Below are 25,555 nucleotides of genomic sequence, written 5' to 3'. Positions count from 1 at the left end.
AGCTGATTTGCGTAACTTCTGTGACACACACACAGCATCAAATCTTAGTAAATCTGCCCCTGAGTGATTTAATAATGCTTGAGATGCTTTAAGAAAAATACAGTTAGCATGCAAGGAATGAAATAGGAGGGCATGCAGTGTGCCCTGCAGCTTCCACTGCTCCAGATGGGACACCTGCCACTATTAACAACGTGGAAGCTGTCCCCATGAGTCCCACAGTGCATCTGAGTTACCATCTCATGTCGGGTGTCGGAAACCCGTCAGTGTTTTTTGACTGCAGATGCAGTCTGCGTCCATCTCTGGAAAATACCTCTAAAGTGCTGTGTCCTCTGTACCCCTGTGCACACTTTTGGTGGCCATGTCATCGTAATGTTCAGGTCGGAATACCTCATTTGCAGTCTGGAGTCAACTTTTAGAAGCCTTATATGGTGACTCCTATTCTGGAGATTCACATAATCCTGTTTTTCTGATCCCATATTTGATTAGGGAATTTATAGAATTTTTTTAGTCCAAGTTTTACATTTATTCATTGAATATTTCACTTAACATTCTCCCCTTACCTCACATCAACTGTGAAATCTGGGGTAATTTTTGTGCTTTCCCACTTTTTTTGCAGCGGTTCGCCAGGTTTTTTTCAGAGTAATTTAAATATGCTGATTAGCTTGAAAAGTTAATTCACAAGGAAAATGTGTTCACTACGTTTGCATGGGATTTTCCTGGTCAAGTTTTTAATGAGCTCTTGCTAGCATTCACCATTGTAACTTTGAAGCAAATTCAAAACTAAAACTGCTTAACCAACTCATGACTGTGTACGTTACTAAGGTGTGCATATCATTCATAGGTTTGAATTTAGTAAAGATTTTTGATCAGGTGTGAAATATACAGGCATAACTTACCACTTTTTACAGATGCAATTCAGACTTACACCTGGAAAATATTGTGTGACCATTGCATTGCTCCATAAGTTTAGTCCATAGGAACTGTTTTGTCACTTTTGCCTATCCCGAAGAAATCGATACTGCAAGAAAATTAGTGTTTTTGTGCTCACGTTTTATTTATGGCACATGTGATGTGAGGCTTATCTAGGTCGCACAGTGTGATCTAGGGCAACATTACGCTGGTGGCGGCGCTTTTTGTTTTGTATGTTGTCACATTAGCAGCACAGACCTGTATCATTAAAGCGGCCTTTTCTCGCTTAGCCTGGCACCATCTTGCCCGAAGAAAGCGTTACCACAGAGATCACTTTCTAATTTTGGATAGCAAACACGTCATGTGTGTGCTGGTGGTGTGCCAGTGGAAGCAGAAATAGACACTGTGTCTATTTCTGCTTCCACTGGCACACCGCCAGCACTTGGGCAGAAAACGAAAGAGGGAATCCCGTTTCCTGTGGTAGAACGGGCACACCCCTCCTTACTGTAAGGAAGAAAGGCAAGCCGCCACTGTGCGCTGGTGCGGAAACCTTAAACAGCGCGTGCAGAGCAGAGTTGCTCCTCACGGCCTCTGTGGCTTGTAAATAGAGTTGTGCAGTTATGAAGCTCTGTGGTTATTCTGAATAAGCAGCTACCTATGTTATATGAAAGCTCTTTAATAATGTAATACCTGCACTTTCACAATTGCTTTATTAACCTTCCTGCTTTCTCAAATTTGCTTGAAAATGCACCATTTTTCCACTATTTTTTCAAATTTTTCTCGGGGGAAAATCTGCCCGAACCCTCCTTAGGGGGTTCGGGCTCGCTCGCTACGGTGCAGTATGATTATCAGTTTCCAGCGCACCACTTTCAAATGTCACCAGCCGCCACTTTCCAGACATCATAATAAACATGATAGAAAGTGCCAAAAACATAACCGCGAGCACAATTCATTAGCCCATTTCATATTGGGCACACTGTATGACACTGGGTTGCCTTGTGGAATATTGAGTAGAAGTGTATCATAGTCAATATCCCGCTGACATAAAGAGCCGCAGTGTGTAATACTGAGCAACGTTGTGGTTTACTTGGCCTCTTTGTCTTTTACTCAGATGCGGTGTGGCACAATAGCGTGGCACTGTGTGGTAACATTGTGTAAAACTCTGTCACATTATGCGACAGGATGTGATAGTGCCCTTGTTAATATGATTTGAAACATTTTTGAAAATGGAAGTGAAGTTTTACGTCTAATCGCATTATTTTTCTAAAAATAATTCAGCGAACATTCTCCACGAATGTGTGCCTTCTTTCCGCAATAGTTTCGAAAATATTCATTGTTTTCCTAAACCGTTTTGTAGGGGTCTCACTTCCTATTGCCTGATTTTAAAATCTGAAAACAGACCGTATTGGGAAAACAAAGAATAATAGAATTTCCAGAATGACGCTAAAAAGTAAAGGGAAAGCTTTGAACTCCCTGTGCTTAAAAATGTAACGCAAATACTCTGGTAAAGACTTGTGACAAAGGTATCCCTTCAAAACAGTCTTTTTTTTCTAAGTACCTGTCGTTTTATTAGTCCATTGTACTCTAGAATTCCACAGAACCCTACATCGAATCCGTGCGTTGGATTTTCCGAAATTTAAAAATGATTGCAGTTCAAGCAAAACGCCAGTAGATGGCAGCACTAGACAGCTAATATGCCTTCGAATCATCCTAACAAAAGCACTCCACTACCACATATCTCTTACCTGGCGGTGCAGAGAGTCTTTGTTCACCAGCTCGTTTTCAAGTTTGTCATTGAGGTCGTGGATGGATGTGGCCTCTCTCTGAGCTGCCAGGTAGCGCTTTTCTAGGGTGGCGATCCGCCTCTCCATGTCACCTTTCTGAGCCATGGCCTGGAGGGACACAAGCGCTACATGAATCGCCTAAACCATAATATTAATATCTACTATCCCCAAATCACGCATTTATTTTACAAAATATATAGATACGTGCCCACACACAAATATTTTCACTGAAAAAAACAAAGGTTGAAGTGATGTTTTAGTTAGTGATCGTAATAATATCTTACTTTACATGTAAAAAACAAGTTAACAATTCACTGAAAAAAAACATGGTTAAAGGTATTTTATATTTAGGTGAAGATATTGGCTAAAACAAAAAGCACTAGAATTCACCAGTTGTAGTTATCTCGAGTAACTATAACTCCCGTCCCTAACATTCACAGTGTTGTCTAGATTTAGCCGTGCCTGGAGAGGGTGCAAGTTATAGTAATTTATTTGTTTATATATTTCTATATGTGGTATCGAACAAAGTTAATACGGAGGCTTCAAACAGTCTGATTTATTTCTTTAGTAATATCTGTGGCGTTTGCGGTATCAGCACGAAATTTGGCAGCCAGTTCTTTTTTGGCTAGTTCTTGGTATTTGGGTAATCATCTAACCCCCTCAAGGAAGACACAGTTAAAAGGTGGGTCAAAGGGGTGTTCATTTCCTGATCGTTTTGGCGCCATTTGATAAATTGTCACACATTTTTGCTAATCTGTGTAAGGGGGACAAAATCCATACTTTGCAAATAATTTTGACACTGATGAATTTGCTTGACATTTGTCATGCAGCGGGCAACTTAAAATTGAAATCAAGTTCATCTAGATCAAGGTAATGCTCGCAGCCTCCATCATATACAACCACACACACACCTGCCTTGATATAGACACACCAACAATCCTATGTGAACACAGCACCATAAATCAACACGCAATCACCATCACAAATATACACCTTCATATATCTACCCATCCCCCACCATCATAGTACAACCCTCCCACCATCAGACCTGCAAAAAGATAACAATAAGTTAATTAATGAAAATGTACCATTGGGAAAAATCTCTGGAATTCATAGACAAAAAACAGTCAAAAGTAAAGTATGTTTGGAGTGGTGCATTCACTTTACCTTTTGTGCGAAAAAAGCGAGTATTTGACAGCTAATGTAACTCCCAAAACTTTAAAAGCCTTGTAATCCACCAGTTCTGATACCAAGGTACTCTGTCTACAGTGGCAAAGTGGGTGAAAAATAATGTGCTGGGATATAGCCTGAGCGATCACCAGTGACTGAGATTAATTCAAACATTCTTCTCATGAACTTCTTGTATCTTTTACAGGGAGTGCCCCAAGTAGGATGGGCCCAGATGTGGTTCCAGTGGTTACACTGAAAAAGAACTCAAACTATACTGTACTGAGGAGTCCTATGTAGATGGAAACTTGCCTTGGGTTGTTTGTGGTTCCTGTCTAGAGGATACCTGGCTTGGCAGTTCGAGCTGGACTGTTCCCATTCGAGCAGGAACAAGACAAATTTGCATATAAGTGGGCTTTGTTTAGAGTAGCATAGTTGGTGAAAAACAAAGGAATGGAATGCATCTCGAGTTATAGCCAGTGCCTGGCAATAATTTAAGCACTTCTCCCATCAACTGAGGGTTGGCCAAATTGTGAAAGAATGTAGACCAGTTACACGGAGAAGTTCTTTATTTTGACTTCATCACAAAATAGTCCCAAAGTTTTGCTAACAGTATCTCTAAAAAAAATATTGTATTTTTTGTATACCTAAATCCTCTTTTGCAAGTAAGATTGGGTGCAGGAGGCCAACTACAACTGAATTCGATGACAAAGTGTGAAACTTCTTCCATGGCAAATTTTGGCTATCAGTGTGATGCAAGTTTTTAAAAATATTGTTGGCTAAGTGTTCATACACCTATAATATCCCTTGAATCTTATTCCTCGGGAAATGTAAAATCACAGCCTCCTGTGGCTTTTGTATAGTTCGGGATTCAATATACTATACAATTATCCAGAAGTTCCAACATCAGAGTCTAAGGGTTGCATATACTTTCCATTTCAGTCTCTGCTCTTAAGCAAGCAGTCTCTTATGGGAGAGTATTATTTCTGTTGACTTTCCTTCTCCTGGTGAGGTTGGTAGTCTCCCGCCTGAAAAGAGAAGGTTCCTAATGCAAGGGATGGTTGTGCCTGGCAGCCTTCATTCACCCAGCCTGAGAACGGTTTGACCTTTTCAGGAGCTGGACCTCCTTCTCCTTTCTCTCTCTCCCCTCAAGGTAATTATTGTTGGTATCCCAGATGTAGCCCTCGTTGTCTCTGCCTTTCCTCCCCTATTGGCTCCTGTGCCTTGAGGCTACACCCGGCACAAACTAGACGTAGCAAGAACGTGGATGAACATATGTAAACGTAATCTGGTAGGAATATGGATTATGAAGTGTGAATGGAAAATGTTGGTAGTATCAGTATGGTGTGTCAGTGTTAATAAAGTTATAAGTGTTACAATGCTGAATACAATATTGTGCCACGGTGTACAGCGGTACATGCTAATGAAAAGGCAATATGTTATTGGCTAATGGGTGTCTTTACTAAAAGTAAAAGGCACCATGTAATTCTTACCACACTTTTGCTGCGTTCTGGGCTAGAGCCTTAGATATGGGTAAGTATTAGGTTGTATTTTTGTTCCCTCGTATTACCAGTTTCTTAAAGAGGTAAAAAGTAGAGAAAAACCTTTATATTTTTATATACATTTGTACAGCAGTGTAAGGAGAACCATGCTTTTTTAACTCTTGTGAGAGTTCCTCAATCCCAACCATCCCATATAAAAATATTTTTTAGCTTAATTTCTACTAAATTACTACACAGATTTACACCAAATCACAAGGGAATGTTTTCCAGGAAAGAGCTGAAGTGGATTCGTCAAACGAAACCAAAGTTGTTAGCAAACCAAAAAAAGGTTCTTCCTATGAAAACATCGACCTACCTATATCTACTCATGGTGTATATATATTCAAATCCAGGGATGCCAGCCATTATACGGATGCCCTCGGAGAGATTGTATTCCATCCAGCGGCAGGCGAGGGGTGTGATATGCATGGCAGTTGAATACATGAACTTAACATCAACAAGTGGCAGCCCATGGAAGGGATCAATGAGGTGCGGCAGGATGGGTAGGAGTGAGAGGAGACAGCATCCAAAGTAACATTGGGAGAAATTGTAATTGAACACTGAGGTTCTTTAATTTGATTTATAACATTGAGGATGCCGGCATGTCATCACCATGTCGGAAGTGACTGCTGCCCTCTGATTGGCCACAGATTCACCAATTGAAATGCTAAATAATTTAAATAAACTGGACGCTGTGTGTATCAGACATTCCTTTTACTGCACTGAGGAAGGCATTAAGCTGAAAGGCGTCTGCGGTCAATAAAGCCGATTTCTACACCCTGCGAGTGCTCCAAATGTCTATGCAGTGGTTGTGTAAGCAACGATCCTACTCCCGCTTTATGGATGCATCCATCACTACTGTGGCAGCCTTGGTGGGAGGGTGGTAAATGTATTATCATGGGCCTGCCTGAACCGCCGCTGACAAATCCAGATGACCAGTTGAGGTCATGTATTTTTCAAGTCAAGGGATGCCAGCTATTTGACGGATGCCCTCGGAGAGATTGTATTACATCCAGCGGCAGACAAGGGGAGTGTTATACAATTTCAATTCAATTCAATTCAATTAAATTAAATTATATAGCGCGCTACATACCCAGAGGGTCTCAAGGCGCTGGAGAAGGGTGGGGAATTACTTGTCGAATATCCAGGTTTAAAGTTGCTTTCTGAATGCTAGGTGGTTCTGAGTGAGGCGAAGGTGTGTGGGAAGTGAGTTCCAGGTTTTGGCTGCCAGGTAGGAGAAGGATCTTCCTCCCATGGTGGTTTTGTTGATGCGAGGTATAGCAGCAAGGGCTTGGTGGGAGGAGCGTAGCTGGCGGGAGGGGGTGTAGAAGGAAAGTCGTGTGTTGAGGCATTCGGGTCCAAGTTCGTAAAGTGCTTTGTGTGCGTGGGTTAGGAGGCGGAATGTTATCCTCTTATTGACGGGGAGCCAGTGGAGGTTTTTCCAGGTGATCAGAAATGTGGTCTTTACGCGGAATGTCTAGTATGAGTCTGGCTGATGCGTTCTGGATGCGTTGGAGTTTTTTCTGAAGTTTTGCAGTGGTGCCGGCGTATAGGGTGTTTCCGTAGTCCAAGCGGCTTGTAACCAGTGCGTGGGTGACCGTTTTTCTAGTTTCGTTGGGGATCCAGCAAAATGTTTTTTTGAGCATGCGAAGGATGTTGAAGCAAGATGATGAAACGGCGTTGACCTGTTTGGTCATTGAGAGTGAGGAGTCCAGAATGACGCCCAGGTTCCGTGCGTGGTCTGTCGGGATGGGTGCTTTTCCAAGGGACTCTGGCCACCACGAGTCGTCCCAGGCGGAGGGGGAGGTGCCTAGGATAAGGACTTCAGTTTTGTCGGAATTCAGTTTCAGGCGGCTGTGCTTCATCCAAACGGCTACTTCTTTCATTCCTTTATGTAAGTTTGTTTTGGCGGTGTTAGGGTCTTTGGTGAGTGAGAGGATCAGTTGAGTGTCATCAGCGTAGGAGATGATGTTGAGGTTGTGTTGGCGTGCGATGGCCGCGAGGGGGCTCATGTATACGTTGAAGAGGGTGGGGCTGAGTGACGATCCTTGTGGCACGCCGCAGATGACTTCAGTGGCCTCTGACTTGAATGGTGGGAGGCGGACTCTCTGGGTTCTTCCGGCGAGGAACGAGGTGATCCATTCCAGTGCTTTTACTTGGATTCCGATGTTTCTGAGGCGTTGTAACAGGGTGCTATGACAGACTGTGTCGAAGGCTGCGGAAAGGTCGAGGAGGATGAGGGCGACTGTGTCTCCATTGTCCAGTAGAGTTCGAATGTCGTCTGTTGCTGCGATGAGTGCGGTCTCAGTACTGTGTTTGGCTCGGAAGCCAGATTGTGAGGAGTCTAGGGACTTGTTGGTTTCGAGGAAGGCGGCGAGCTGGTTGTTGACCGCCTTCTCGATGACTTTGGCTGGGAATGGAAGGAGCGAGATGGGGCGGTAGTTTTTGAGTTCGGTGGGGTCAGCTGTGGGTTTTTTCAGAAGGGCGCTGAGTTCGGCGTGTTTCCAGATTTCCGGGAAGGTGGCGGAGTTAAAGGAGCAGTTGATGACATCTCGGAGGCGGGGTGCGATGATGGAGTCAGCTTTGTTGAAGATGTGGTGAGGGATCTGGTCGAAGGTGATTTTGTTCCAGTTTCTTCGCAGAGTAGGTTGAGGATGGTTGTGGGTTGTGGTCTTATTGTAGATAAAGTGAACGCAGCTGTGGTCCGTCCAATGGAGAACTGTGGTGTGGCTGAAGGAGATATGTTTGCTGGAGGTGAAGATAGGGTCGAGTGTGTGACCTGCGTAGTGAGTGGGGGTATTAACAAGTTGTTTGAGTCCGAGGTTGGCGAGATTGTCCAGGAGAGTGGTGGTGTTGTTGTCGTTGCTTTTTTCCAGGTGAAAATTGAGGTCTCCCAGTAGAATGTAGTCCTCGGAGGGGAGGACGTGTGGGGTGATAAAGTCAGTGATTTCTTCACTGAATTGTGCACGGGGTCCTGGTGGCCTGTAGAGGAGGGTGCCTCTGAGTGTGGTATTGGGGTCGGTGTGGATCTGGAAGTGAAGGTGTTCGGCGCTAGCGAAGTTGACGTCTGAGCTGGTTGAGATGCGGATGGAATTCTTATGGACGATAGCGATTCCTCCTCCTGTTTGCTTGGTGCGGTCTTTTCGGATGATCTTGTAGCCTTCCGGGATAGCAATGGTGATGTCTGGGGCAGAGGAGGTGTTCATCCATGTTTCTGTTAGGAAGGCGACGTCCGGAGAGATGGTGTCTAGTAGATTCCAGAGGTCAATGGCGTGTTTGTGGACCGAGCGGGTGTTGAGCAGGATGCATTTTAGGTGGTTGGTGCCAGAGCTCTGTTTGGTGTTCGTGGATGAGGCGTTGGTCTTGGTGCCGTCAAACTTGCAGGAGTTGCATGTGAAGGGTCCATGGGGGTGTCCGGGGGCAGCTTGGGCGCAGTTGGGGAGTCGGCCTGGGTTAAGGGCTAGGAGGGTGGAGGCGGCGTATGTAATGCGGGTGAGACGGGGGCCAGGGGGTCTGGCGCTGGGCGTGGTCCAGGCGCGGACGGGCGTAGACGGGCTTACCTTTGGCGCACCTTCGGCACAACTGGGGCGCGACCACTGCGCGTGAACGCTGCACGAGAATGCATCTGTCATAAATGGATGGAGGAGGGGGAGGGGCGAGGGAGGGTCAGCAGGGAGGCGGGGCAGGCTGTGGGGGCCGGTCTCTGGGGCACCAACAACAACAACAACAAGCGTAAGATGGCGGCAGCTATGTAGAAAGCGCTACTTGCGTTATGCTGAGGCTCAGGTAACTGACTACGCTTGCAGCTGAAGCGTCCTGTTTAAATAAGTGTTCAAAGAGAGAGCGCCAAGCAGCCGACGATGGCGGCAGCCTAGAGGGAGAGCTCCGTGACTGAGGCGGCTCCCTGGATTAATCCGAACATTTATCCGCTCTTGAAACTTCCCGGGCGGGAAGGCACAGAAGCCTAGGACCGAGCGGCATAAAACCGTCCAAACGGGACCTCAATCCGAGGTCGGAAAGTACGGTTCTGGCAGCGCCCAGGAGGGGCCTGTGCGCAGCGTCCAGACCGGGGACTACAGTCAGTGGCGAGCCTGACGGAAGTGGCCCGTCCCGGCACAAAACCACCGGAAGTGCCCGGCCACGGAGAGCGGCGACGAAAGGCTGACCGGAGCACCCGGCCGCCATCACCAGACACCGAGAGCCTGAAGGGCCTGGCGTGAGCGCATTGACGGTGAGGGCGAAGCAATTTCAGGCGCCCGGCAAGGGAGAAGGGTGCAACTCGGAACGGCGACATTCAGGCCGGCGACCGCCATCTTGGCCAGCGGCGTCCGCGCTAATAACTGTACAGAGCAGCAACTCCCCAGGGGCGCTTTTAAGCAGCGAAGGGCCCGCACACCGCCAATTAAACACACAGACACCCCAGCCCGGATTGGACCCTAAGACCTCGCAGACACTAACACGGGGCACCCATACTTTCCCCGGCAGGACCTGACTGGCCCCGGCCGGGGCCCCACGCCTCCATCAGAGGTCCCGAACAGGGGACCCCGACGGCAGCAAACAGAAGGGGGCACGCGTGGCACTCAAGGAGAGCGGTGGCAGTTCCCTCCGGGAGGCTCCGATAGGCAGCATACCCAGCGCATCAGCCCGAGACCCTGCTGGTAGCCTCTCACCGTCACACAACAGAGACCCGGTCCAATTGGGCGCCTTTGCTGGACACGGCACCTGGAACGCCCCTCAGAGGCTGCGCCTCACCCCTGCACACGGCGTGGACCCCGGGACAGCCCCATATTAGCTACTGGTGGGGGTCGGTGAGACGCGGCCCCAGTGACTCTTGGAGTGAGGCGACTACACAACACCAAGTCGGCCTGGGAACTGCAGGAATGGCAGGCAAGGGACCTAAAAACGTGGCGGCACAGTCACGCCTGGACAGATTCGCATATGAAAAGCCCAGCTCTCCCTCGCAGGAGGCCAAATCACAATCTAGCAAGGCGACCGACGTGCCCAGTGGCAAGAAGGCAACAATTGACGACGTCATGCGCGCCCTCACACAGGTACAAGTCACCGTGGGGTCGATCTCAGCCGAGATTACGCTCATAAGGGCAGACTTTCATAAAATGACGGAGAAGGTAAACAACATGGAAGTGGTGACCAAATCCTTGGTTGAGGACGTGTCGGAACTGCAACTTAGCATGGAACGCATCTCGAAAGAAAATAAGGAACTGCGCGAAAAGCTCGATGACCAGGAAGGGCGCTCAAGACGGAACAACATCCGTATAATAGGTGTGCCAGAATCGGAAGACACGAGGGCGATGGACCTATACGTAGAGAACCTGATCAAAGAGACTCTGAAGCCCAAAGGACTCTCAGCCTTCTTCACCGTTGAAAGAGCGCACCGGGTACCAGGAGGACGCCATAAGACAGGCGCGAACCCTAGACCTATAATAGCGAGGCTCTTTAATTTCAGGGATCGAGATGCTATCCTGCAGGCGGCGAGGAACTCACCTCCCGTCAAGATCCAAAACGCGACACTGGCATTCTTTCCTGACTACACGGCCGAGGTTGCACGGAGGAGAAGAACCTTTTTTGAAGTCAAGAAAGAACTGAGGGCCAGAGAAATCCCATACTCCATGATCTTCCCGGCCAGGCTTCGAGTCGTGGCTGACAACAAGACTTGGTTTTTCGATTCCCCGGAGGTGGCGCAAGATTGGTTGGAGGGATGGAGACCGACGGGCCTCCCCCGTCGCTCCAACAGACAGAACAAACACCGTAATACCGGCTCTCGGCAAGGCTCGCACACCAACGAAGAAGACGCGGAGCTACATTCTCCTTTGGCTGATCAGCATGAGGACGGTGCAGAAGGGGGGCTGTAAATCACTGCCATGGACTAGCTGAACCGATGATTACAAAGACTGACAAGGCCGCTTTGGACACTGGGCGGAAGGGCCTCCGCAGCTGAGGAAGGGGGCCGCCGATCACGGAGAGACCTTCACCCCAGCGAGCAAGTACTATGTTATGGATGGGGATCAAGCACTCTGCTAAGTTGGGGGGGCGGGCAGTTTTGAGTCCGTTGAGCAGGGGGGCAGGGAGGGGGGGAGTTGGGGGTAGGAAGGGGTTATGGTTCTTAGTTTCTACACGGGGTCAAGATTGCTACGAAGGGGCACATAAACACAAAATGCTACTGTCACGACACTGCACGCAGAATCGCTACACGGACCTCCTGGTCCTCCATGCGTATAACTTCTCAGTCCATATGCCCAAACGGGATGGGGGAGGGCACTGATGTAGGGTGGGCGTCCCCATTGAGCCTCATGTCATGGAATGTGAGAGGTCTGGGCGACAAGATCAAACGAGGGCTGGTCCTGCAGAGTATAAGAAGAGTAAATCCCGCCCTGGTCCTGTTACAAGAAACACACCTCACAGGCACGGCCACAAGGGCCCTAGACAGGAGGGGCTATAGCATGGTGGCCCACTCTGAGTTCACGACAGGGTCCCGAGGCACCGGGATACTAATTCACCGCTCATCCAAGTTTGTAGTCCAGACAGTGGCAGTGGATACACAGGGCCGCTTCGCAGCGGTATATGGACAATGGGAGGGGAAACCACTCAACATAGTATCGGTATACATCCCGCCGGCGCTGCACGCTATAGCCTTCCCGGACCTAGGTAAATTCATATTAGGCCTTCCTGAAGGGGCTCTTGTACTGGGCGGGGATTTTAATGCAGTGGCTCATGATTCCCTAGATCGATACCCAATACGTACACAAACGCCGACACACTCCAAATTGCATGACTTCATGGAGGCGCAAGGCTTAGTGGACATATGGAGACGGCTCCACCCAATGGACCGGAACTACACATACTACTCATCCGTGCACGACAGCCTGTCGCGAATTGACTATTTCCTGACGTTGGAGGGGGGACGCCTCACTGTCACTGACTCTCAGATTAGACCGCGAGGGATCTCAGACCACTCCCCGCTAACACTGACTCTCTCCAGTCAAGAACGGACCAGTAGACGGGTCTTCCCTATCTACCCGGGATACCTTGAGATACCTGACATAGCCAAGGCCCTGAAAAGAAGCACGAGATCTTACCTCACCGAAAATGTGGGCTCAGTGGCATCGCCTACGATTCTGTGGGAGGCCTACAAAACGGTCCTCCGTGGGCAGGCGATCTCAGTGATCACACAGCACAAGCACGCACAGCGTCAGGAACTGGTAGATCTAGAAGGACAACTTGACAGGGCAACGCAGAACCACGAAGGGAACCCCAACGGGGACACACAACACGCGCTCCGAATAGCTCAGCAACGACATACCGACTTTCTGCGCCGCAGAGTGAGGGAACACATGTCAGCTACTAATAGTCGAGTGTACGACATAGGCGACAAAGCAGGGAAACTCCTGGCGTGGTTGGAGAAAGCACGGGGAGGTCAGAGGGCCATACTCCAGTTGAAAGACCCCACTGGCGAGAGGCACACCAGCCCGGCGAAAATAGTGGAACTCTTGGCAGAACACTTTCAATCCGTGTACACCCCTGAGTATGAGGTCACACGGGAGATGGCAGAAAGCTCGCTTTCAGGAGTGCGGACCCGCACCCTCACCCCCGACCAACGGGACGAGCTTGACGCTGACCTGACTGCAGCAGAAATACAGATGGCCATAACGGCACTACACCCGGGGAAAGCGCTAGGCCCTAACGGGGTCCCGATAGAGTGGTACAAGAGTATGTCCGAAACACTGTCCACACCATTGCTTGACATGTTCAAAGAGTGCCAGGAGCAGGGGAGACTGCCTCCTGACCAACGCACGGCCACAATTGTTGCAATACCCAAACCCGGCAAGCCCCCCGAAGACTGCGGTTCCTACCGCCCGATTTCCCTCCTCAACGCTGAGAGTAAAATCCTGGCGAAACTGTTGGCCACCAGGCTCCTGCCTCACCTGGCGCATTTGATACACCCGGATCAGTCGGGCTTCATGCCACACCGGAGTACGGCGCTGAACCTCAGACGGCTGCACGGGGTGCTGTCGCGTGCCACGCGACTGGAAGAACCAGCGGCGGTACTGTCACTAGATGCCAAGATGGCATTTGACTTGGTGGAGTGGCGTTATCTCTTTGCGGTCCTGGAACATATGGGTATTGGCCCGATGTTCATATCGTGGGTCAGACTACTATATGCCGAACCCGTGGCGAGGGTGACTGCAAATGGCCACATATCAAGAGAGTTCCCGTTGGCGCGGGGCACGAGACAAGGGTGCCCACTCTCGCCGCTACTGTTCGCCCTCGTGCTGGAGCCCCTAGCCACAATTATCAGAACCACCCGACTACTGAAAGGCATACAATGGGGAGGTGGCTGGGAAGACAGAGTATCCCTGTATGCCGATGACATGCTGGTCTACCTTATGGACCTCCCAAACAGCATCCCAGTCCTACTGGCACTGTGCGAATCCCACGGTACAGCTTCAGGCTACAAGCTTAACTGGTCCAAGTCCATAATCTTCATGGTGCAGGGCGACCCTCCAGCCTTACCTGAGGATTGCCAATTGGTTGTTGAACGCACCTCCTTTAAGTACCTAGGGATATGGATCACGAGGGATCATTTGACCTTCGTGGAACTGAATCTTAAGCCTCAGCTGGAAAGGCTGAAGGCGGACGTGCGCCACTGGAAGAATCTCCCCTTAACACTATTAGGTAGAGCGGCGCTCTTCAAGATGATGGCACTGCCCCGCTTCCTATATGTCCTGGAAAACACGCCAGCGATGGTCCCTGTATCCTTTTTCCGCCACGTAGCGGCACAGCTGTCCGGCCTTCTGTGGGGAGACAAACCAGCGAGGGTTGCGCGATCGAAGTTGACCAGGGACTGGTACAGTGGAGGGATAGCCCTCCCCGACCTCGAACTGTACTACTGGGCCGCTCACCTCAAGGTGATCAACCAGTGGGTTCACGCGCCGCAGGATGATCCGGCGTATGAGGCTGACAGGCACCAGCTGGGCGCGTCCACCCTACTGGCCCCACTCTACAACAAAGGACTAGTGAGAAAACTGGAGGGACCTACCAAACACACAGTGGCCATCTGGCACAAAGCACAAAGGCGGTTGGCATGGGAGGGAGTGATCACTAATCTCACGCCCCTATGGGACACAAAGGCACTCGGCAGCCTGCGCAGTTCCAAAGGATTTGATCAGTGGGATACCATTGGGATCTCCGTAGTCGGCGACCTATGGACAAGGGAGGGCGTGCTCTCCTTTGCGACCTTGAGGGAGCAGTACAACCTAGAGGTGACCGAAACATACAGGTACATACAAATTAGACACGCACTCTTGTCGATATTGGAACCAGGTGTCACGCTGCCGGAATCGGCCCCTCTAGAGGACCGATTGCTTACGGACTACATGGAGTCCAGTGCAACCTCCCTCACCTACCGCAAACTGATGAACAACCTGCCGGATCCCCTTGGAAAGTTGAAGGAGTACTGGGAGGATGAGGTGGGCGACCTAGATGAGGCAGAATGGAACGCAGCCCTGGCATCGCCCAGGGAGGCGGGTATTTCCACCCGATTCAGGCTGGTCCAACTCAAGATACTCCATAGGGTCTACTACACCCGCACCACACTACATAAAATACACAGGGCAGAACACCCATTTTGCCTGAGGAACTGTGGGGAAGAGGGTACACTGTTCCACACTATATGGACCTGCCCAATTATACAGGACTACTGGAGGCGAGTCACACGCACAATCAGTCAGGCCCTCCAAAACCCGTTCACGCCCGACCCTAGAGTTTGTCTCTTGAATGTATGGGGCCCGACAGATCTATCGTTGTATGCCAGGGGCTGGGTGGTCATCGGCGTTATGATGGCAAAGCGAGATATAGCGAAGAATTGGGGGGCACTGGAGGCACCGACACTGGCACAATGGTGCAGGAATATGGACGTACTCATGGTGACGGAGAGGGCAGTATACCAACAGAGACATAACCCACGTAAATGGAACAGGATCTGGTCGCCGTGGAACGCTTACAGGGGGGACATATGTGAGCCTTTGCCCGAAGGGGAGGATGGGGACAGCTCAGGAGACGATGAGGAGATGGAGTAATAAGAGGGAGGTGGAGGGAGGCCCTGCTACACTGCATGGCCCCGGGACCAGAGAGACACAAAGGGAGGAATGAATGTTATTGCTAGAACTGTTTGAGGGATTGCTGAGCGTCTATCTACGGACCATTGTTGTACTAGCATACAGTTCATGATTATGCAAGGCAACCCCTGTAGTAGCAAGTTGTAAGTTGGGAGGGGGGAAAAAAAATAAAAAGTTGCTCTATTGATCGTAGGCAGCTGAATGTTGACGCTGCTCTACAGTACGGCTCACTGTTACTGAATACCATGTGATAGCAACAACAAAAATAAAGTTTTAAAAAAAAAAAGAGAGAGCGCCGATAGTACAATGACCCCAAGCGTTCCTATTTCTATTTAAAAGGTCAATGAGCGCCGAGTCAGCACTCCCCTGAAGTTATTTAAAAGTCCCAATTACGTGTGGCAGCACTCGCGCTGCAGCGCTATGCAGGCAAATCAAGTAAATGCAGGCAGAAGATTAAGCAATGCACATCCAAATAACGATACCACACAGGAGCAGGCAGCAGGGCAAAGGGAGTGACCGCTTCTGAACTCGTCAGGAATACAGGAGCTTACTGAATACAGGAGCTTACCATCAACAAGTGGCAGCCCATAGAAGGATTCACTGAGGTGCGGCAGGACAGGTAGGAGTGACAGGAGCCGACACCCAAAGTAACATTGGGAGAAATTGTAATTGAACACTGGGGTCTTTAATTTGATTTATGACATTGAGGAGGCGGACATGTCATCACCATGCCGGAAGTGACTTCTGCCCCCTGACTGGACACGGATTAGCCAACTAAAATGCTGGATAATTGAAATAAACCGGATGCTGTGTGTATCCGACATTGTTATTCCATCCAGCGGCAAGCAAGGGCCGTGATATGCATGGCGGGTGAATACAGGAACTTTCCATCAACAAGTGGCAGCCAATGGAAGTGATCACAGAGGTGCAGCAGGACAGGTAGGAGTGGCAGGAGCAGGCTTCCAAAATAACATTTGGAGAAATTGTAATTGGACACTGAGGTCTTTAATTTGATTTATGAAAATTGAGGATACTGACACGTCATCACCATGCCGGAAGTGACTGCTGGCCCCTGATTGGCCATGGATTAGTTAATTAAAAAGTTGTATAATTTAAATAAACTGGACACTGTGTGCATCAGACATTGGTTTTACCGCACCAAGCAAGGCATTACGCTGAAATGTGCCTGCAGTCAATAAAGCTGATTTTAACACCCCGTGAGTGCTCCAAACATCTTTGAAGTGGCTGTGTAACCAGCAGATCCTACCCCTGCTTTATGGATTCACCCGCCACGAGTTTAGCGGCCTTGGTGGGAAGGTGGTAAACATACATATATACATACATATATATACATATATATATACATACATACATATATACACACACACACACACATATATATATATATATATATATATATACACACACACACATGTATATATAGTTTCACTGTAAAAACAAAGGTTAAAGTGATGTATATGTTATATAATTAGTTGAAAACATCTAACATTTTGAACTCAGAATACACTGCAATTCACCAGTTGTAGTTTACTGACCTAACTAGAAGTTGTGCTCCCACCATGCCCAGTGCTGTCATCAGTGATGTCATTTGAGATGTTATAAGTGATGTCATTGAACTTGTAACGAGTGATGCAATTTGATTGCCTGGGTGCAACATGACCACTTTGGCAATCATCAGTTAATTTCCACAATTCTGTTCTTCGTCATTTAAAATTGCATACTCTAATACCCTTATTGAGAGCAATCCAATTGATTTCTAGGTTCGTTCAATTTTGTGGTAAAACCATTTCCATATGGAATGTCCGATTGCTCGCCTGCTCCCTCTGCAGGCTTCCACAATGCTCCTCTTACACATTTAAAATCATTTGCATGTAAGTGATGACCACAGCGCTCTATCTCAAACCACAGGTTACAAGGTGTTTCAGAAACTTTGAAGCATATCATATTAGAGAAGGAACTCTACAGTTTTCACCGCTTTTACAAAAGATGCATAAATGCTCCCTTTCACAGCTAACTTTGCCAAAGAAATAGGGTCAGCCGACAGTTGACTAAATGAACCAGCGCCCCCTTAAGGAATGCAAAGGCTTCAAACTCTGCCACTGCCCTTCTGCAGAATATGGATACGTTATTTTTCTGTGTTGTCTTGCATGGACCTAGAGATGCAGTGTCACCAACATTCATTCCAGCTTAATGAAATGTTAACCTGTAACACGCATAACCATTGCTTACATATGTGCATGTTATTTTACACTAAGATTTAGTGAAACAAGTTTTTCTATGTTTTGTTTAACTATGGATAGAGTATATGCATATTGATATTGCCATGAGTGGGCCATGGTTCTCAACTCCATCTTGGAAAAGAAATGTTGATTTTCTACTTGCTGTGTGTAGCTATCTTTTTAGTTTCAGTCTCCAGAGTCACTGTGAAATTGTTTTCTGTTAGTTTACTGTGTAAAGGTCATTTGTGCTGCAACTGATTACCTGGACGATGTTTCTCAGCACCCACACAGGATGGGAGGCAGAGGAGGTGAATAAATCTTTATGAAATATTGTGAAGGCTGCAATGAAAGAAGAAGCTGGCATTGCATTATTCATGAGAAGGAGGCCAACACCAAGTACAGTGGGAACACTGTTTTTTTGAATGGTCCCTATTTAATCAGAAAGTATCTCTTGGGTGAAATGTCATGTTTTCTCTGTGAAGCTGAACTAGTCAGTTAGGACTTGACTGTCAGTGTACACATGGCACCTAATAACTGTCTAGTAAAATAAAAGGTAGGGGTTGGTAGGAGCAAGGTTTACAGCCTGCTATGCCAGGGCGGCCTTGCATGGAACTAGGAGACAAGAGCGATTGGAGTAGCATCATATTCACTGAGCCAAGAAGACTGCCTGGTACAATGAATAATATCTAGTGTCACAATATTGAAAGCTGCTGAACATTTTCCTCTAGGATCAGTGGTAAACATATCAAGGTTCATTGTTCTCTGGATCAATATTTTGGGGTTTCATACTTGTGACCTTTTTCGGGTGTAGCATTAGTTTCTAATAAGGAGTTCTTATTCTTAGTGTAATGTGATGGGAATACACATGTCCTTAGTAGGTTTCAGGTAGAATGGATGTATCTCAGAAAAACGTCTGTAAACAATGGATGTTTCTCTTGGGTCTTACCACTCGTAGACTTGATTAAACGTTAATTATTCTTAAAGTAACTCATTTCCTACATTAGCATACTGAGGATTCATGAATTCTGAGTGAATGCAGTATGATACTGCTATTGATGGCTACATGGTAATTGGATGGCTTGTCCGATTCAGCGGCAATGTTGATAGTGTGTGTGAAACCTTTGAAATAAAGTATCGATTGGAAGGAGGCTCCGGTGTTGACAGAACGTAGAGCCAAATCTAGGCTATTATTATTATTATTGTGTCTTTAGAAAGCACATGCCCATTTTCAATAAGCGGTGTTCTTGTATTGTATTTACAGTTAGAGATCCTTTTTTCTGATTTACAGGCAGCACATTTCAGATCCAACAGGACAGCTTCATATGTGGAACACTAGAAGTGAGGCGATAGTTCATCTACAGGTGCCAACTTTCCAAAAATGCAGAACTATGACACATTCATGCCCTGGATATCATAACACCCTCTGGATCCTATAATCCCTACCCTTGGAAGCACTCCTTCATTAACTCATTTGACTCCTTTGAAACCACATGAAGTACAATTGACCCTCAGTGTAAACCTATATACGTGCTTATCAACACTGCATGCATCTTTTTCATGGGCCTTCTTCTTATAAACTAAACCCTATTGACTATCCCACGAAAAAGAAAACCTTCCAATACATCATTGCCTCACCTCTCGGATGTCCCGCTGGTACTTCACATTCATCTCCTCTGACTTGAGGAGATCCTTACGGGCAGTGGCCAGGTCCTCTTCGAGCTCTGACACCCGGGCAGACAACGAAGACTGTCGGTCTTTCGCCTGACACATCTCAAAGTTCTGCTTCTCAAGAAGTTCCTTGAGCTCGACCACACGTCCCACTTCATCCTCTGGATGCATGGAGCCATTGTGGAGTCTCTGGAATGACAAGCAAAAAGTCTGCTTAGAACTACCTTTGTTGTGAACAAAAACATGCATATTGCGCAAAACGTTGACAGCAGACAGCAGAAAATGCAGGTAGGATCTAACTAAATTATCACAATGTCGTCAAACTTCATCTGACATGTGGGTGTGATTTTCTCTGTTCGTCTTTAACCTTTGATAATCAGATATTTCAAACAAACAACACAGCTTAAACACCATGAAGACATACAAATCAATTTTTTTCCCTTTAAGATTTAAAAAGAGTAAAAAAGCCATCCAATACAGGTATGAACAAATAGACTTTTTAAATGTTCTTTAAGGTACGATTTCTGCATAGGATCTGGGAAAATTGCAACTGCTATTTTTTTACATATATAAAAAAAGGAACTGATTTAATCACTGATAAAATTCAAACACATATCATCATATGTTAAAACATTCAATGATATTGCAATGAGACATATAACAAGGTTATGGAAGAAGGAAGAAATCGCCAAATTCATATACTAACAGAGATAGCTAACTTGCCCTATAGAAAAGACGAATAATTTTGCTCAAATAGCTTTCAGACCAATGGCGACCATTGCAATGGTATTGCCACAATAATGGAGACATCTGAGCAGATGGAAAGAAATGTTGTATGACTATAGTGCACTGAAGCTCTCAGATAAAAATAAATACATGTATTACCTCAGAATCTATCCAGACTGAATCTTTTGCTTTAATATATGTTTTTAAAATAGTTTTATCTTGCAAAGAAAAGACTTAGATTGTCCTAAAGTTCAATATTAGATGGAACTACAGCTTTTGTTTTTGAAAAGCTTTCCAGAGACAACTCAATAATATACAGTAATATACTTCTCAACTGTAGTGAAAAGGAAACAAGGCAAGGTAAGTACGCACCAGACATGTGGAAGGATGAGAGAAAGGGAAAAGAGGATCACATTCCCTCAGCCATGTATAATTGATAATTACAATGTACCTTTATAGATTAACCCTGGACAATTTAAAAATCAATGATCAGGAGGGAAATGGTGGCATTCTGAGCTTTAGAGTCGGAAAAATCAACGCTGAAGACTGGTAGATGTTTCATAATTTTCACCCCTCACCCCCAGTCTGGTTTATCCATTTGAGAGGCTTTGATGAATGATGATACCCACAGTTCAGGGAGCCGATGCCTCCTAGGCTGGGCCATCAGGAACGGGGTTGGCCCTTTGCTCGCCAAGCATTCTTGTGGTTTTTAAGGTACAACCGGTCCAATGAAGAGAATGAAGATGCCTTTACATGGCCTGCTTTGCTGGCCTGCTTTGTCCTTGTCTCCAAAGTGGTGTTCCCTAAAATAAGTGAACCAGATTTCTTTCTTCAGTTACTTGATCTCCGCCACCAGATTAGCAATCTTGGATTTAGGAGACTCTTCTTAACTAACTAGCAACAATACCATGGCTACTAGATCATCTCAGAATCTAGGAGGGCAGTACGAGTGTAACCTTTTCTGCTGAATGCCTTTGAGCCTGGACGTCTGCCAATGGTCAATCCGGAAGACACTACGTGAAAATTAGTTTTACTTTAGTGAGACATTCTGTTGAAGTACTGTTGGATCTTGGTCTGTAGTCACATGGCCACTATTCACATTAACACTGTTACCTTTCCCTCTCATGGCCTTCCAATGACATTCTCTAGAGAAAATATGGGTTTTTAAGCCCACTAGAACAGCAACAGTAACCAACCATAGCGTGGTAGGACTGAAGTACACCTTTACATTTGGTTTGGCTTATCTTCTCCAAGGATTATTTAGAAATAATATTGGAATTTGCAAAATATAAAAGCACATGCGGACAAGATTATTAAATATTTTATGTATTTTTATGTAATTTAAAGACAAGACAACAAAGAGATTTAAATGTTGTCCACCTGGATAGTAGTGAAACCCTAGTAGTAAATGGTGAATGTAAAGCAGATTGGGTTAGTAATGGCCCTGTCAGGAATAATTATTATGAACTACCCCACAAGATTGAATAAGCAGTATCGATGTATCCACCAGACAGAAAAATAATATCAACTTATTCAAGTGGAAAAAAGTAAGCAAAGTATTAAAAAATGAAATAGTTTAGGAAATACAGTCTGACATCTTGAATAATATGGATACAAAAGCTAGCATAGGAAGGGAAAAAACATTCCACACCCATGATACCCAGTTTGACACCATTCATTTAGAACACTACCATCAAATCCAACTCTCAAGTAGTGTGGGTGGGGCCACAAGCAGACCAGGAGAATATAAGCTTCCACAGTATATATGTCATATATATATATATATATATACCTTTCATACTAACTAAACCCCATGCATTGCCACCTACCCAATGTTGCAGGAATTCAAACAGAACTATGCACAGGATTATGTAATCCTGGTGTATAGGGACAGGGTCTTCCTACCACCTTAGTACCCACGAGCCCAGAACCAACTAGCTATAGTGTTTCACTCCTCCCTCACAGAGAAACAATTGATTAGACACCCCAGAACACAACACTCCCAGATCTCTCAGGAATAGACTGTTTATGGTAGATTTACATCATATGTGCTGTCTCACTCGTCTCCCTGGAAAGGTCCCTCTCCAAGTGTGTCTCACCTAATTTATGTACCCCACTAAAATCCAAAGTACGCTGTCCAAACAACAGCTGCATGTTTTGTCTAAGGGCTAATGTCCCAGGAACATGCAGAGAGGGAGCACAATGATGAGTTCTCATGTGAAAGCAACCATAAAAAGTATTGCAAAAATGAAGACATGTAATAACGTGCACAAAGCAGCAGGCAGGCTGCAATGTGCTCATGCTAATTTGGTGAAGACGACAATGTCCCTATGGGCCACGTGACAATAACATCTTATTTGCAACCATCATCAGTCCCAAAGGCCAACTGTACATCAACTTCCACAGTAAATGATGCACACCTTCTACCCTTTCCCTAGTCCGTTCCAACTACCCTAACCTCACTGCCTGTAAGGTTACAGCCAAGATAGTGTGAAAGACATCCAATTTTTAAAGTAAGCTCTCAATGCTACATGTTGAGTTCATTTAGGGGCCAATTTTGATGAGGCTCGGAAAGCCTCTGACCGCAGGTCGGTGGCTTTGCAAACCTCATCGCGGTTTCAGTTTCAACTGCCACATTACAATGCAGGCGGTCAAAACTGTAACCGGCAAGCCATTCCGGCTGGATTCTGATGGGTTCAAGGGGCCAGCCGGAGACTGGCACGTAATCCAAATGGACGGCGTTCCTGCCATTGGGATTATAATGTTGGATTCCAACCGGCTTTCCATGCCGGGCCTTCCGAAATGAAAAGCCTGTCGGAAAGGCACTTTGGGAGCCCCTAGGTGGGCCGCCTTATCCCTACAGTCTCCTGTTGGGGGCCGAGCTGCCACCCATGTTACCCCATTGTGATTTCCTGCACTGTGTGGCAGACACAATGAGATGCCTGCTGCATGGTGCAGGAATTCACACAAACTCCCATTTCTCTATGGAAGCTTGTGCTACGCAAGGTTTACAGCTGCAGCACAAGCCCCCATAAGGAATTGGGAGTTTGCGACTGCACTATGTGCGTTTGCATTGTAAACAGGTGTGTGGAACTGCAGACCCATGGTTGGGCGAGATTATCATAAAGCCCTAAATGTTTATTCTATACCTCCACAGGTGTGCTCTCCTCCGAGTATTCTACCTACATCCTAGAAGACACATAAAGCACCACCACCTGCATCTACAACAGCATGCACAGCACTATACAAACAGTAATACCAAATGAACAGCATCACCTCCTTGGAACTGGTTCTCAGGCCTCTGAGCGCCAGGAGACAACACACAATAACAAAGCCATAAATGTGCAATGATGAACTGTAAGAATACTGGTTATTAGTTGGGGAGGAAATGATTCCTACCAAAGCGATAAATCTCAAAATCCTGTCACGTCGAACAGTTTAAAACATTTACCTGGTAGTTATGGCAGAGAGCAGTCAGGCTAACTAATAGGAAAAATACTCTAAAATAACTAAAATTCAATAGGGAGGGCCAGAGACATGAATTTTTAATGTTTTATAGCAAACAGCACCAAGTAAAAGTAAAACGCCAATCAGAAATCAATATTTCCAGTTGACTGGGACCTAGGCACAAATTCAATCCAGCCATAACGGAACAGAGAACAAACACACTAAGCAGGTCAAAGTTTTTACCTCCAGACTTAGGGTCTAATTACGATGTAGGTCGGTCAAACATCCGACCGACATAGTTGCGGAATGGGACGACCCCACCACAAGTCGGCAGTTCCACCCACGGAATTAGGATGCAAGCACCCTATGGGCGGCCGGGAACATCCATTTTACAATTACAGCTTGTGCGGTGGCCAGAAATGGGCCACAGCACAAGCTGCAATTGAAAAATTGATGCTTTCAAACATCCCTGCACCATTTCGCAGGCACCATGCAGTGTCTGCCACATAGTGTGGGGATGTTGCCCTCCAGACCTCATAGCAAAGGGTGAGGAGGGAAGGGGGCCCTGCTAGGGGCCTCAAAAGTCACTTTCCACCTGCCTTTTCATGGTGGGCGGCCCGCCATGAAAGGGTAGGCAGAAAGTGACATTGTAATCCTAACGGCGAAGCTGAGGCTGGCTCCGCCGTCTTTATGGGTTTACTATTCTGACTGAGCCCATCAGAAGCAGAGTGGAATTTCCCTGTGGGTTTCCCTCCAACCGTCAATATTGTAATACGGCGGTCGGAGGGAAACCTATGATCACAGGCGAAAAGCCTCAGATGAGTTGTCGGATGGCTTTCCGCCCAACATCATAATTAGGCCCGTAGTCTTTTTTTATGGAGTCAAAGTCCTTCAGCTGGGAAAGGTTGAATGCTTTATCCAACAAAGTTCTATCAAAGCCAGATTACCACTGGACAAGGTTCCATTGAAGCTGTTGATTTAAGATCTGAGCGGGAAAACATGAATTTCCTCTTCTCAAGTGGATACGTTTCATCTTTAATGGTCAAGAACTCTTGTTGGGTAGATACATTTTACAGTCAAGAATTCTACTTTTGAATTTAGTTTGATTTTTAGGAACTCAACATCTTCCAGTTGGGTAAGCTTGAAGCTGAATCTGAGGAAATCCTCTTAAAACCTTAACCGTCTAAGGCCCTGTGAACCTTATAGAGAGCACTGTCCAGGAAACACACCAGCAAGATCCAGTCAAGGTTCAGTGGTAGGAGGTAACATGCTCACTCCAGAAAAAAGGACTCTTGTAGCTTTTGATGAGCATAATATCCATTCAAGAGCTCAGTCAAGTAGCCCTTGGAGGTCACTTCCTAGTTCTGGGTAGAAGGGGAAGAAGCTCCAGCCATTCAGGTCCCAACACTAGTTACAGGCAGCAGGTCCAGTTCACTTCTGCTCTGCCACACATACCGAAAATGTTCTAATGAGTTGAGCGTGTAGTACTACTTTTTTGTTGAATTCACTAGCCAGTGCATGGGGGTGACACCCAAACACTCCCTGACCAATGGGTAAAAAGTGTCCAAGGGCAACTCTTCACTGTTTTGCAGCACAATCTGTTTCCCTCACTGAACATTAGTCCACAGTGTACCATTTCAATAAAAATCTGTGATATTAGAATATTTTTGCCCCTGGAGTGAGCTTGTGGCACAGCCAGTGGTATGTCTAAGGTAATAAGCAGCTCCTTCCCACTCAACCACTCTAAACTGCATCTGGGGCCATGAAGCCAACATGTATTTTAGGATCTAAAGACCCCTTTTCTCATGGCTTCCCTTATCACTGAACTATAAAAAGATAGGAGACCCCCAAGTTCCTTTAAAGTTGGTGAAGTTCATGGGCATTCTTAAACTACCCTACTTTAGTTAAGTTGGGTCACATTCCACCCCCATGCCATCTTG

General features: G+C 46.5%; 1 protein-coding gene across 1 annotated transcript in view; it reads right to left on the bottom strand.

Moving 5' to 3' along the window:
• Positions 1 to 25,555, bottom strand: part of PPFIA4 (PPFI scaffold protein A4) — a 2,319,747-nt gene that overhangs the window by 1,550,008 nt on the left and 744,184 nt on the right. The window contains exons 5-6 of the mRNA XM_086923084.1: positions 19,410 to 19,631; positions 2,655 to 2,801 (exon numbers count right to left, since the gene is read on the bottom strand). Coding sequence (XP_086779210.1) covers positions 2,655 to 2,801; positions 19,410 to 19,631 — 369 coding nt within the window. The remainder of the gene's footprint in view (positions 1 to 2,654; positions 2,802 to 19,409; positions 19,632 to 25,555) is intronic.

Source organism: Lissotriton vulgaris, chromosome 5, assembly GCF_964263255.1.
Source record: "Lissotriton vulgaris chromosome 5, aLisVul1.2, whole genome shotgun sequence".
In the NCBI taxonomy this organism is placed as follows: domain Eukaryota; kingdom Metazoa; phylum Chordata; class Amphibia; order Caudata; family Salamandridae; genus Lissotriton; species Lissotriton vulgaris.
The sequence above is the reverse complement of the archived record's forward strand: the minus strand, read 5'-3'. Positions and strand labels throughout refer to the sequence as shown.